Here is a 15,839-nt window from a genome sequence, read left to right as displayed (position 1 = left end):
AGCTTCAGTTTTTACAATTCTTTTGCATTGTTCACTACATTCTAGCCTTCACTACACTGGACTTGTTGTTCTTCAGACGAGACCTCATGGCCTTTGTAATTGCTATTTTCTCTGCCTGCAATACTTTTATCGCAAATTTTTGCATGTCTGGTCCCTTCTGACTCTTCAATACAAATGACATCTATTCAGACATGCTTTCTCTTACCATTTAATGTAAAGCAATCCCTTCCGTGAATTGCTTTTACTTTATGTTTTTCATAGCACTTATTGCTATTTGAAATTATCTTATTTGCACTTTCCCCTACTAGAATGTAAACTTGAGAGCAGGTGTCTCACCTCTCTTAAATACTGCTCTATCTTAGCATATAAAATAGTGCTGACATATGCACAATAAAAACATACATGGAAGGGAGGAAGAAAGGGAGGAAGGAAGGACATTTAATTAATCACACAAGTGAATGACTAAAGAGTTCTACTGAAATATTAAATTGTAGTTACCCCTGGTTGTGGGGTTACAGGCAATTATATTTCTTTCTCTCTGCATTTCTATATGTAGCAAGTTTTCTACAATAAATATGAAGTACTTTTATGATACGGAAAATACATGTTTATGTTTGTTGTAAAGAAAGGAGACTTTAAAAGACTCCAAAGTTTCTTTGGAGGAATAGTAATACTAATAAGCCAATCAAAATACCCTTCATCCTAAAGCAGACTGCCTCCTATTATTGGGGATATTTAACTCAGTTTTGAGTTTTATTTATGTGGCAAGATTATTTTATTTTCCAAATATGTTCACACCCATATATCCCATCCCACCTGCTTTTCTTACAAGGTGACACTGACTCTCCTCAAGAGGTGGAATCTCTTGTTTGTTGCCCTTGAATCTGGGCAGGATTGTGACTATAGTAGACCTGAAGCTATATGACATCCAAGACTGAGTCATAAAAAGCAGTACAGCTTCTGCCTAGTCTTCCTGGGACATTTACCCTCAGAACCCAGCACCATATGTAAACAAGCCACTTGGAAGAGCCATGTGTAGGTGTTCTTGCTACACCTCACTGAAATACCCAGACTTCAGCCAGCATCAACTGCCAAAAATTTGAGTGGGTGAATCTTTAGATGATTCCAGTTCCCAGCCTTTGACCTATCCCAGCTCACAGTGAGTGAAGTAGAGATGGACCTTCCCTTCCCAACCCTGCTTTAAACACACATTAATGAGTAAAGTAAATATTGCTATTTTAAGCTGCTGAGTTTTGGGGTGGTTTTTCATACAGTGACAAATAACCAGAAAAATTTACAAAGCTTCTAGTCTAATTCTGTGCATGCAGTATTCTCTAACATTCCCTTAACACATGTTTTCTAAGACTTAAATTTTTAAATCTCAAGGATCATTCTTGCTGTCCATTAGTCCTAAAATGTTTACCCTGGAAGTTAGTGTGTGTCTCTTCCATACATGAGGAAACAGCTGGATCAATGTGCTGAGACAAGCTGTCAGGCAAGACTAGGCATCTGAGTGAGGTGGGGCGGGGTGGGGGGGATAGACTCCCCTGCTGTGCACTGATCAGATCATGACAGGAATATTGCATTCAGGTCTAAGGCCTGACCTGGCTATGTATTCAAATGAGAGACCCCAGAATGGTGAAAGAATTAAAAATGTAGTCATGATACCTGACTAGGGGAAGGAACTGGGAATGTTTAGCTTGAAGAAGAGAAGACATGTTCAGTTACCCCCACTCAGCTCTACACACCAGGCTTTCTCTCCATTCTAGTTTGTCCTTTAAACTCTCAGGCAGAGTGGCAGCTCTTCTAGGAGGGCTTCCATGGCCCCAGGGTGGCATATGTACCCCTCATGTGTTCTTCCATATCATGCTCCATGTATCACTATTACTTGCCCTTATCAGTGTTATTTTATGTATATTTATGTGTCTGACTTCTCTATCAGAATGTGAGTTCCCAAGGAGCAGGGACTCTCTCTGCTTGACCTTGGTGTATCCTCTACTTATCCCATGGGTCTGGCATATAACACAACATAAATGTTTTACAAATCAGTATTTAAGGGTTGACACGTCGAAGAGGACCAGGTTTATTCTTTGTGATCCTAGTAGGATTAAAGACTAAGAGACATCTTGCTCAACATAGGGAAAAATTTTCTGAGCCCATAGATAGTAAGGCCTGCCATAGAAGATCTGGAGTCCTCTGTCCCTGGAGGTACCCAAGCATAGGCTAGACAAACACTTTCATTAGTTCAATAAAAATTTTTTGGTATCTGGGTAACAGTTATGCATAGGTAAAGATTATATAATCCTTCTTTCAAGGAGTCTATGGTCTAGGAATGAAGACAATATGCTAGTGAATACAGTGATTAGAAAGAGAAAGTGATTATTAGGGCGGGGAGGTCAGAAAAGGGGTTTCACACAGAAGACTCAGACACATGTTTGAATTGCATTGTCAAAGATGAATAGGAATTTGCCAGGCCAACTAGAACACACAGAGTTGTGAGAGTATGTTTGGCTTCTCAGAGCCCTGCAGGTAGTACCTTATGGTTGTAGCCTTGGAGTGGGAGGATGTGGTGATGATGGTGACAGTTCTACCAGTAATAATAGCTAACATTTGTTACATTATTGAGCAGGCAGGCAATGAACTAAGTGGCAGGTGTGGTTTGGCGAACTAACCACAGGCGCATCAAAGCCTCATGGAAAAAAAAAAAAGAAAAAAAAAAAAAAAAATCCAGAAAGGGCTTCCCTGGTGGCGCAGTGGTTGAGAGTCCGCCTGCCGATGCAGGGGACACGGGTTCGTGCCCCGCTCCGGGAGGATCCCACATGCTGCGGAGCGGCCCGTGACCCATGGCCTCGCTGAGCCTGCGCGTCCGGAGCCTGTGCTCCGCAACGGGAGAGGCCACAACAGTGAGAGGCCCGCGTACCGCAAAAAAAAAAAAAAAAAAAAAGCCTCATGGACTTTATCCCCTGTGAACCATTATTTTAACCTGTATCTTGAGCAGAGGTGGGACACACTTTGATTTGCATGTAAACTTAATAGTTGGCAAGATTGTCACCAAGATAACATAGCATTTGGATGGACAAGATGGCCTTTGATCCTGAGATCTTTGACACTATGCTTTATCATTATTATCATACTGCTTTATCAACTTCATGGACAAATTTTACACATGCCTTATTTCGTTCCCCCTTTGGTCTACACGATGGTGGTTTTATGTGCTTGCCTAACATGGCAGAAATGACACATGACCCATTTTCCCAATGATCGAGGAGGAGGAGAGAGTCATCAGTATCGAAGGATTTCTTTAAATAGCTTCTCCATTTCTTTAATCTAAACATAACATGATCATGGATATCCGTTGCAGGTTCCCTGTCTTGTCTCCTTTCAGGATAAATTTGACTCAACAATGTTAGGCCATCATTTGTTATGCCCAATCATTGAAGCAAAGTAAGAAATGGCAATGTTGCCACTGACCTGCGTCTGGTGGTCAGTGAACCATTCACCAGCCTGAACTTGGCTTGTTGTAGCTGTAGAGAAATTGGAGGCCTATTTTTTATTCCTGCCTAAACTGAGCACAAGCAGATATTGACAGTTCTGTCTTCAGAATGATTTGGAGCTTGAATGGTGTTTTCATCAGATTTATTGTTCCTAGGTGGCTGCTGCATGGGTTCCAGTTCTTATTCTATCAGTTTACTGGCTATTTGAGCATAGACATGCCACTTAATCTTGCTGAGCCTTAGTTTTCTCATCTGTCTAATGGGTCTAATATGCCTGTAGGAGTATTATGAGGATCAGCTGATTGGCATATGTGAAAGGACATCCTTATTTAATAGGATCTATTAAATAAGTGTTCAATAAATGTTAGTTTCCTTCCTTTTTCTTCGGTCAGTCAGAATGTTTGAAACCACCATTATTGGTTCATTGTTAGTGATTCATTCCTGTAAGTAGTGTTAAATTATGTGTGCCACTGTGGAGGGTAACATTTTAAGCTATTACTAACTCCTTTCTCTTGATTAATGTGTCACATTCTTGTGGCAACCAGCCAAGAGCAATACATTTGGGAGTGAGACTGAGGACAACATTAGAGAAGGGGTAGAGATAACAGGAGTGAGCAGACAGCCTTCACGTAAGGGGTAAAAGGTACCAAAGAACTATTTAGAATCATAGAACTTTAATATTAAAAAAGATTTTTGAAATTTAGTACAAATCTGTAAATTTTATAAATGGAAGAACAGCCCAAGAGAGGGAAAGTGATCTGACTAGAAGTTAGGGACAAGATTAGGACCCACATTTTGTTTTGTATTCTTTTGTTGCCTTTACCTGTTTTAGGATTTTATCTTGCGTTGATGGTGGTAGGAACTTTAAGTTTTTAGGAGACTTCTCCCAGATTTTCTTTTCATCTATTCACTCATTCAACTCATTCTTTTTTGCTTTCACTAACTGATATATACAGTTATTGATAATCACAGGGAGGGTAAAATTGAACGTAATTTCTTAGTTTTTTCTTTGTTTTTCTGCTTTTTCCATGTATTCTATACTGAGCATATAATATGTTTGATGTTAGGAAAAAATGCTAGTAAAAAAATGTATTCATGTATTTCTCATAAGTAAAAATAAATATACTTATCCTAGAAAATAAAACCAAAAAAACTGTTTTGTTCACTTATAACTTTATTTATAATACAGAAACGAAAATAGCTTAAATGTTAGGTAATGTAAGCTAAGTCAGACTTTATAATGTTAACAGCAGATGTTCTGGTTATAACTACTACCCTTCTTTCTCCTTTTGCTCCCTATCTCAGTAAATGAAACCACCTTACACCCAAAGCCCAAACCAAAAACCCATGATTCATCTCTAATTTCTCCTACTTTTTTCACCTCTACAAACCCTTGATTCAACTTCTGTAATAACTCTTAAATACGTCTACCTCTAGCTGTCTCCACTGCCACTGCCTTAATCCATCATCTCCAACCCAGATTCCTGTAACTGGTTCCTAATTGGTGTCCCTGCCTCCCCTATCCTTTTGTCACACTGGAATAGAAATACTCTTCCTGTTTTCATTCTTTTAGCAATGTTTGCTAGGCTTTGTACGAGTGTTGGGGATGAGATGCATAAATACAGTCCCCGCTCTTCAGATGGCATGTCACTTTTTAAACCTCTTTAGTACTTCCCAGAGCTCAAGCACATGAATTTAAACCACAGGCTTTGTGATCTGGCCTCTGCCTACCTCTCCAGACTCATCTTCAAACACATACCCCACTCTAGAACTCTGTGTTCTTTTACCAGTCATAATTTTGCTAGTTATGGTTTTGAAATAAGACTTTTGTATTTATATTAACCAAACTTTAAAATCCATGCCATTTTAACATATGCTTAATTCAATTTAGTTTCTTTAAACAAATAAATAGAAAAGCAGCCAACATCTGGAGTCCAGACCTTTCTTCTCAGCTACAGATCTGTATTTCTAGTTGTCTGATTGACATTTCCACTTGGCTGTCTCACAGGTACCTCAAACTCAACACGTTGAAAATTGTTCTTGTAATTGTCTCTGTTTTCACAATCTCAGTAAACTATGCTTACCATCAACTGAAGTGTTTAGGCAAGAAACTTGGGAGTCATCCTTGAGAGTTTGTTCTGCCTCATCTTTATGTCAAATCAATTACAAATCTCTGTTTATTTTTCTTCCTAAATATTTCTCAAGTCTGTTCACCGAGGTGTATTCCCAATTCTGTTACCTTAATCCAAGTAGCAACTTTGCTTAGTCTGACTTCTGTAACCTCCTAGCTAGTCATCCCACATCCATGTTTTTTCCCTTCAGAGCACTCTCCACACATACCTGATCTGGCACCAAATATTTACTACTTTATTGGTCATCTCGGGCTGCCATAACAAAGTACCATAGAGTAGGTGGCTTAAACAATAGATATTTATTTTTTTCATAGTTTGGTGGCTGGAAGTCCGAGATCAGGGTACCAGCATGGTCAGGTCTGGTGAGAGCTCTCTTCCTGGCTTGCGGGCAGCTACCTTCTCACAAGTTCTCTGGTGTCTCTTTTTAGAAGGGCATTAATCCCATCGTGAGGGCCCTACCCTCATGACCTCGTCTAACCCTAATTACCTCCCAAAGGACCCATCTACAAATACCGTCAGATTGCGGGATAGACCTTCAACATATGAATTTGTGTCTGACACAAGCACGTTCAGTTCATAACAACTATATTATCTTCTGTATTCTTGATGTTCTAGCATCTGGGTCCTCGCTGATTAGTGAGAGACTGCCCCTCCCAGGGATAGCCAGTTCTTAGATATAGCAAACAACTCAAACCTGGTCTGTGCCTTTCATATGCAAACTAACCAATCCAGAGCCCATTCTCTAAACCACATTTTACACTCCAGGAGGCAGTATTCCTCTGCTCTAATCACCCCAGAGCCAGGTACCAGATAACTAAAGATAACTCCTATACCCCAGGGCCCCCTGATGTTATTCAAACTAGCCAGTTCTAAACCTGCTTACCCTCCCTTGCCTTGTCTTTCTTAAGGAAACCGCAATAAAGGGTCTTGCCCACACTTTTCCTCTTGCTCCTTCTGCCTCCTGACAGACCCTGGTGATTTCCTATGCTGTCCTGCATGGCATGGCATGCCCCCTCCTCTTGGGAACTGTGAATTACACACTATTTTTTTTTTTTTAAGGGGGAAAGTTCCCCCTTAATTTTTACCTCCTATTTTGTTTACTTCCTTGTTTGTTTTGGCCATGCCACATGGCTTACAGGATCTTAGTTCCCTGACCAGGGATCGAACCTGGGCCCCCAGCAGTGGAAGCATGGAGTCCTAACTGCCAGGGAATTCCTTTTCAGTGGCAATCATCTCCTGATCTGTTGCCGTCACCATACTTGAATAATAATAAAATTTATATTTTGAAACACACTGCCACATTTCTGTGGACTGAATTGTGTCCCCTCAAAAATCACATGTTGACTGTTTGCAGATGACATGATATACATAGAAAATCCTAAAGCAACATCAGAAAACTGTTAGAGCTCATCAGTGAATTTGGTTAAGTTGAAGGATACAAAATAAATATACAGAAATCTGTTGCATTTCTATACACTAACAATGAAGTATCAAAAAGAGAAATTAAGGAGACAATCCCATTTACCATCTCATCAAAAAGAATAAAATACCTAGGAATGAACCTACCTAAGGAGGCAAAAGACCTGTACTCCAAAAACTATAAGATGCTGATGAAAGAAACTAACGATGACACAAACAGATGGAAAGATATACCATGTTCTTGGATTGGAAGAAACAATATTAGAAATGACTGTACTACCCAAGGTAATCTATAGATTCAGTGCAATTCCTATCAAATTACCAGTGGCATTTTTCACAGAACTGGAACAAAAAATTTTTAAATTTATGTGGAAACACAAAAGACCCATCTAAAGGTGTTTAATGTGAAGTCAGTAGATCCTGGTTCAAAACTTTAAATAAAGGAATCTTCTGTATATCATAAAACTGGGGTAGATTTACCTGCAGTAAATCATGATATTATACCAGGTTTTTTTGAACATTTAAAGGTGATTCAAATGAATGGTTTTGGAGGCAACATAATATAGAGGAGTCCGTTCAAAATCTGGCTCTGTTGCATATTAGCTTGTGATCTTCAGAGGCTCAAGAGGGAGGGAATATGGGGATATATGTATACATATAGCTGATTCACTTTGTTGTACAGCAGAAATTAACACAACATTGTAAGGCAATTATACTCCAATAAAGATGTGGAAAAAAAAAGTTACTTAAACCTTCTAAGCCTCAGTGTTCTCATCTTGGAACGTAGATAATAGTTCCTACCTTAGAATTGTGAAAATTAAATGAAATAATAAATGTGAAACATTTAATCATAAGACCTTGCACAAATGCTGTCATTTTCATTATTCCAATAATTTACTAGAATTTATCACTTTGCATAAATTCTCTTCCTTCTTCCTAGAATGCCTTTCTCTGCCATCATTTCATTTCCTGCCACCACCTTTTCTGGCTTCTTTGTGCCCCCTTTTTTGGAAGCTTTACTGTGTATTTAATCACATGTTTTTCATTCCCCCTACCTCACTAGACTGAATTCCCTGAGGGCAGTGATTATGTGTTGTTTTTATTGTATCCTCAGCCCCTAACATGTTGCCTGGCACATAGTAGATATATTATTAAAGAATTCATCAAATGCATATCTAGTGAATAAATTCTATAGGATTGGTTTAAGTATTAGAAATACCCTATCACAACACTTAGCTGGACACTTAGTGTCCAGCTTGTAGTTTAATATGTAATAGCTATAGTTGTTATTATTGCTAATGATATTATTATTTTTCAGAGACATACTTAAACATCACTTAGATTAACTGACTTCCCCAACCATTACTATCTCTTTTTATGTATATGACTGAACATTTTATTTATCTTAGGTGCTATAGGATGGGGGGGAAATGCAAAAGAATACTGATAGGACCTATCACCTGTAGATGGTGGACATCATTCTTTCCTGGAGGCATGTTATCATGGTTTATGATACTGAATGATCCAAGCTGACCAGTGAGTCAGGCATCCTACTTAGGTGTGTAGATTAGGACAGATAGGTTGGTAAGCTTCTTTGTTCAAAAACAATAAACTAAATATACACACTGAGAATAAATTAGATGATGATAAATATATGAGAATTAGTAAAAGATATCAGATAATAGGAGGTGACCATCTTAATCATTCTGGTGTTTTATTTTGGATTCACATAATAATTGCAGCTCTACAATATTCAAGTCCTGTTACCTTTGTTTCTTACAGCTATTGGATGAACTCCCAATGATTTACAGCTGTTGTATATTTGTATACTGCATGTAAGTATTTATGTTTAAAATTCATATGCTTGATATATTTTTAAATTCATGTTTGCTTCATAGGGAATTATGTAGTATAACTAATCCAGTGGTATTACTGGGAGATTGTAACAGTGTAGAAGATTGTAACTTTTGTGATCTCAATGTAGAGTATAATTTCTGGGAAGTTATAATAATATTGTTTATGAACTTGTTTGATCTCAAAACCTTATAGCCAATTTAGATAGAATCTTACTTAAATTAAGTAAGATTAACTTACTTACACAATTTGCCTTTCCTTGAGTTATGAATATATAAAAATTTAGGTAAAGATTTTATATATTATGCCATAATAACATTTCTCTAGTTTGTACCTGTAATTGTGCTGGGCAGCACACGAAATCATCTCTAAATTCTCACAGTTGTGCAAGATAAATAGGTATTGTCCCCATTTTATCTAAGAATATAAGCAGAGCTTATGCTTAGGTGACTTGCTTAAGGTCATGCAGTTAGTAAGTGTCACAGTTGGAAATTGAACTACAAGTTTAATAAACTTAACTTTTAAAATATACCTTCTGGGCTTCCCTGGTGGCACAGTGGTTGAGAGTCCACCTGCCGATACAGGGGACACGGGTTCATGCCCCGGTCCGGGAGGATCCCACATGCCGTGGAGCGGCTGGGTCCGTGAGCCATGGCCGCTGAGCCTGCGCGTCCGGAGCCTGTGCACTGCAACGGGAGAGGCCACAACAGTGAGAGGCCCGTGTACCGCAAAAAAAAAAAAATGTGGTTTTCTAGTGTTAATTCTTGAGACTTCTCTGAACCTCTTATGTGATGGTTATCTGATTCTTTTCAACAGGATCATCATTGCTAGCTCAAGAATATCTTCTAAAGATATGTAAAAATAAAAATAGTTTGAAAAAATATATTATTTAAAAGAGCTCATCAGAAACTTCTTCTGTAAAGGGCCAGACAGTAATTATTTTAGGCTCTCTGGGCCTGTGGTCTCTGTTGCAAGTCTTCAACTTTGCTGTTGTAGTGTGAAAGCAGCCATAGATAATATGTAAACCAATGGGTGTGACTGTCTTCCAGTAAATTTTATTTGCAAAAACAGGCTTAGGTTGAGAAATTGGTTCTTGCGCTGTAGTTTGCTACCCCTGATCTAGAAAAATATTTTCAGGTGACTCTTCTTAATAAGTCATCCGCCCATCACAGTCTGCATCTGTGGCAAGCAGATTTGGGCAGTTAGAAAACAAGATCAAAAACAAGGAAATCCCATGCACCATTTTCTGAAAGCTGTACTCGAGACTGAGACTAAGGTCTTGGCTCTGCTTGACATTGTTTACTGATCTATCTTTTCTGTCAAAACTATATTTATTAAAAGAAAAATAAAGTAACAGCGAGCATTGATATGCTAATGTCCTGATGTACCTGTACCTGCATGGGACAAAGCTGAGAGCAGATACTTAAAAAGTACCCAGACAAGTACGACAAGAAAGGGAGAGCAGAAAGCAGAAGATGACTGCTTTCTTACTTGAGTTAATGTTTTGTTCCAAAAATATCCCTCTCAAATAGTCTGGTTATGTATCTCATTAAATGAAGCAATATGGTAAAACCATCAAGCACAGCATGCACACACACAAAAAGTCATCAAGTCACAGAATTTAAAGGTAAAAGAGGTCTTAGTGCTAGTAAGACTTCTCTGAATCCTTTATGTGATGGTTATCTGATTCTTTTCAATATATGATCGCCATTACTTTCCAGCCACCTTTTTTTTACAGATAGGGAAATAGGAGTTGGGTCCAATTCCTATTAATTAGTAAGCTGAGAGAACTCTCCTGCTGCTTATACAAAACATGGGTTCAAAGGTTGGATACTTAGCTGATAGCCAAATATATGTTCATATTTACTTATTCACTGAATGTTTCCTGTGTCAGACTTTCCTAGTGACTAGGTATATGAAAAAAAGATTTTATCCCTGCACACAAAAAATTCACAGTCTGGTTGGGGAGACAGATAAGCAAAGAGACAATTGTAATAGAGTGATATTTTCTATGACAGTGTGCATTAGTCAGGGATCATTAGTTCCAAGATGTGGAAACCTACTCAAGCCAGTTGATTTAGGAGAGATTTATTTACTGTAAGGACACGAGGGGATTATATGGCACCCAGTAGCAGGAAGTCCAGCTCACCAGAACTGGAAGGGCAACTTCTCTCTCCCTCCCTCTTTTCTCTATTCCTTCCTCTCCACATGGCTTCAAGTCTTTGTATCTGCTTTCTTTTTCTCTTCCTGCAGATCACATCTCTGCTCACTCATCTACTTCAAGTTAGTTGCCAAATATAAGCATCAGACCTTGAGTCCACACGGCTTTATACTTTGATTCTCTACACTTCATGCAGTCTCTGGCTCCCAAGCTCCAAAATTTTCAGAAGAGAGCCTCTCACTGGCCTAGTTTAAGTCAGGCATCTACTCCTGGTCCTCATAGCCTCTTGGAGGCTGTAGGCAGTGTGGGTTCTCTAAGATGAGTGTGTGGTTGAGAGGAAATGATGGGCATCACTAGACCCAGGGGCAAGTATACAAGTGGTAAAACAGTGTTCTATTTGTTTTCCTAGTTATATATTCTAAAACAAGTTTCTTTCTCTCTCTTTTTTCTTTTTAAGGTTTGAATGTTTCAAGACAAAGAACTCTGTAAACTACCATCTGCTTTTTACTTTAGTTCTGTTCAGTTTAATAGTAACCACAGTAAGTCATATTTTATTTCTAACAGATTAAGCAAGTAAACTAGCCATTTATGGAGTTTGGTACATTTTGCTTCTAGTATTTGCTTCATGCTGTTCAAACTGAAATATTTCTACACAAAACTTACTTATAGATATTGCCCCTTTGTTTCCTGTTTAGGTGTTATTTCTCAACAAAAAGTTGAAACAACTTTTTAAAAAATCTTTTTTTTGTTTTTTTGTTTTACAGAAGAGGAAAAAGTCAAAAGGCAAATATTTAGTAGCAATGGAAAACAATTAACTTTTCCTCATGGATTCACATATTACCTCCTATTTGTTAAAAAATGAAATTGGCTCTGCTCTGTAGGGCCTAGTGTGACTCTTTTAATGGTTAACCTTTTCCAAATAGGTTGAGATAGCCAATCATTTCTGATCCTACCCTAGCACTTTTTTCCTCAAGTGAATTACATTTTGTATTAAGAGATATTAATTTCAACAAGCTTTTATCACAAATCTACCATATCAGGCAGTAGAAAATACAAAGATGACTAAGAAGCAGTCACTATGCTTGAGGACCGCATTCTAGTGGGGAACTTAAACATGTAAACAAAGAATTGGATCGAAAGATGATAATTGCAGTCATACAGGTAAAAACCAGTTATATGATGATGAGATAAATGAGGATTAATGAATTGCTTGAATGAGTCAAAGAAAGCTGCAGAGAGGTGTACCTGAGCTGGGTTTTAATTGATTAGTTCACCAGGCCCCTGGGTAAGAGTGTTATGAAGCACTTCTAAATAGACCATTTTGTCCACAGGCCTAGAATCTTGGAACACATAGTGAACTATCGTTTTTAAGTGCTTAGTATGTGCCAGATACTCTACTGAGTACTTTACATTTATTTTCTCATTAAATCATCACTGCCAGTGGAATTAGGAGAGATTTAATATGACTAGATTAAGGTTAAGTGGCGAGGAGTGAACAAGTGTAGTGAATCAGACAAATGTCAGATTATGAAGACTCTTATATACCATGTTTAAATTTGGATTTTTATCCTCAATGTAACATGGAGCCATTAATTGGTTTAAAGTAGAGGAAAAACATCAATAGATACATGTTTTAGAAAGACTTGATTATGGGTGATGGATTAGAGGAATATGAGCCTAGACCTAGGGATTTTTGCATTTGCTTAGGCAAGATATGAGACTCAGACTGAAGTAAAATAACTGTCATAAATAATCCATGGTACTTGTGACCCACTAAGTAGAAAGGGGTAGAAATGGAGTAAAAAGAAGGAATTGTCTACTATGATTCCTCAGTTTATGGCCTGGTCCTCAGAGTACATAGTAAGTTCTTAACCAAGACAGGCAACTTGGAACATGAGCAGGTTTTGCAGGAAACATAATGAGCAGGTTTGTGTCATGGGGTAGGGGTAGATAAGTTCACTTTGAAATGTGCTGAGATTGAGGTGCCTGACATTCATGGTATCTGAGGCTTAACAAGTAGGTTGGGCTAAAGATGTGGATTTGGTAATTGTCAGGTTATAGGTAGTACTAGAAATGTGGGAATAGATGAACTGGCACAGAGATAGAATAGACCATTATGATGACCAAAGATACAACCCTTGAGGGGGACCTTCAAGATGGAGGAGGAGATCACATTCCTCCCCACAAATCCATCAAAAATACATCAACATGTGGAACAACTCCTACAGAACACCTACTGAACGCTGGCAGAAGACCTCAGACTTCCCAAAAGCCAAGAAAATTCCCACGTACCTGGGTAGGGCAAAAGAAAAAACAGAGACAAAAGAATAGGGATGGGACCTGCACCTCTGGGAGGAAGCTGTGAAGGAGGAAAAGTTTCCACTCACTAGGAAGCCCCTTCACTGGCAGAGACGGGGGGTGGGCAGGGGGGAAGCTTCGGAGCCATGGAGGAGAGCACAGCAACAGGGGTGCATAGGGCAAAGTGGAGAGATTCCCACACAGAGACTTGGTGCCAACCAGCACTCACTCAGAGCTTGTCTGCTCACCTGCCGGGGCAGGTGGGGGCTGGGAGCTGGGGCTCCAGCTTTGGATGTCAGATCCCAGGGAGAGGACTGGAGTTGGCTGCGTGAACACAGCCTGAAGGGAGCTAGTGCACCACAGCTAGGAGGAAGGGAGTCCGGGAAAAAGTCTGGACCTGCCTAAGAGGCAAGAGACCATTGTTTCGGGCTGCCCCAGGGGAGGGGATTCCTTCCCTTTCTGCACACAGAAGGCAGAGCACTGACTAAATGAGGTCCAGAGATGGTGCGAGCTGCGGCTATTAGCTCGGACACCAGAGACGGGCATGAAACTCACAGGTCAGTATCCACACGCACCCCCACCCCCCCACCCAGGAGCCACTGACAGGGTCCCGACAAACAGCGCGCCTCAGGCTGTTGCAATGTCATGCTGGCCTCTGCCGCTGCAGGCTCACCCTGCATTCCAATGATAACTACCATATCCCTCCCTCCCCGTGGCATGCCTGAGCAAGAGCCCCCTAATCAGCTGCTGCTTTAACCCTCTCATGTCTGGGTGGGAACAGATGCCTGAGGGTGACCCATATGCAGAGGCAGGGCCAAAACCAAAGCTGAACTGCAGGAGCTGTGTGAACAAAAAAGAGAAAGGGAAATCTCTCCCAGCAGCCTCAGGAGCAGCGGATTAAATCCCCACAATCAACTTGATGTACCCTGCATCTGTGGAATACCTGACTAGACAACGAATTGTCCCAAAATTGAAGCGATGGACTTTGGGAGCAACTGTAGACTTAGGGTTTGCTGTCTGCAAATGACTTGTTACTGATTTTTATGTTTATCTTAGTATAGTTTTTAGCACTTGTTATCATTGGTGGATTTGTTTATTGGTTTAATTGCTCTCTTCTTTTTTTTATTATTTTTTATTTTTTTATTTTAATCTTTTTTATTTTAATAATCTTTTTTTAAATTTTATTATTATTTTTTTCTTTCTTTTTTTCTCCCTTTTCTTCTGAGCTGTGTTGCTGACAGGGTCTTGATGTTCTGGCCTGGTGTCAGGCCTGAGCCTCTGAGGTGGGAAAGCCGAGTTCAGGACGTTGGACCACCAGATACCTCCCAACCCCACTTACTATCAATCAGCAAGAACTCTCCCAGAGATCTGCGTCTCAACACTAAGACCCAGCTTCACCCAACGGCCAGCAAGCTCCAGTGCTGGATGCCCCATGCCAAACAACTAGCAAGACAGGCACACAACCCCACCCATTAGCAGAGAGGCTGCCTAAAATCATACTAAGTTCACAGACACCCCAAAACACACCACTGGACATGGTCCTGCCCACCAGAAAGACAAGATCCAGCCTCATTCACCAGAACACAGGCATCAGTCCGCTCCATCAGGGAGCCTACACAAGCCACTGAACCAACCTCACCCACTGAGGGCAGACATCAAAAACAACGGGAACTACGAACCTGCAGCCTGCGAAAATGAGACCCCAAACACAGTACGTTAAGCAAAATGAGAAGACAGAGAAATATGCAGCAGAGGAAGGAGCAAGGTAAAAACCCACCAAACCAAATAAATGAGGAGAGTCTTAGAGACCTCTGGGACAACATTAAATGCTCTAACATTCGAATTATAGGGGTCCCAGAAGAAGAAGACAAAAAGAAAGGGACTGAGAAAATATTTGAAGAGGTTATAGTTGGAAACTTCCCTAATATGGGAAAGGAAATAGTCAAGTCCAGGAAGTACAGAGAGTCCCATACAGGATAAATCCAAGGAGAAACAGGCCAAGACACATATTAATCAAATTGTCAAAAATTAAACACAAAGAAAAAATATTAAAGCAGCAAGGGAAAAGCAACAAATAACATACAAGGGAATCTCCATAAGGTTAACAGCTGATCTTTCAGCAGAAACTCTGCAAGCCAGAAAAGAGTGGAGGGACATATTTAAAGTGATGAAAGGGAAAAACCTACAACCAAGATTACTCTACCCAGCAAGGATCTCATTCAGATTCGACAGAGAAATTAAAACCTTACAAAAAAGCAAAAACTAAGAAAATTCAGCACCAACAAACCAGCTTTACAACAAATGCTAAAGGACCTTCTCTAGGCAGGAAACAAAAGAGAAGGAAAAGACCTACAATAACAAACCCAAAACAATTAAGAAAATGGTAATAGGAACATACATATTGATAACTACCTTAAATGTAAATGGATTAAATGCACCTACCAAAAGACACAGACTGGCTGAATGGATACAAAAACAAGA

At 39.6% G+C, this 15,839-nt stretch overlaps 1 protein-coding gene across 3 annotated transcripts in view; it reads left to right on the top strand.

Moving 5' to 3' along the window:
* ACER3 (alkaline ceramidase 3) overlaps positions 1-15,839 on the top strand; it is a 183,527-nt gene that overhangs the window by 106,424 nt on the left and 61,264 nt on the right. For all 3 annotated transcript variants that reach the window (XM_024131609.3, XM_024131613.3, XM_024131612.2), the window contains 2 exons: positions 8,828-8,880; positions 11,518-11,599. In XM_024131609.3, the coding sequence (XP_023987377.1) occupies positions 8,828-8,880; positions 11,518-11,599 (135 nt within the window). The remainder of the gene's footprint in view (positions 1-8,827; positions 8,881-11,517; positions 11,600-15,839) is intronic.

Source organism: Physeter macrocephalus, chromosome 16 (assembly GCF_002837175.3).
Source record: "Physeter macrocephalus isolate SW-GA chromosome 16, ASM283717v5, whole genome shotgun sequence".
Taxonomy (NCBI): domain Eukaryota; kingdom Metazoa; phylum Chordata; class Mammalia; order Artiodactyla; family Physeteridae; genus Physeter; species Physeter macrocephalus.
This window is presented reverse-complemented; position numbering and strand designations above follow the sequence as displayed.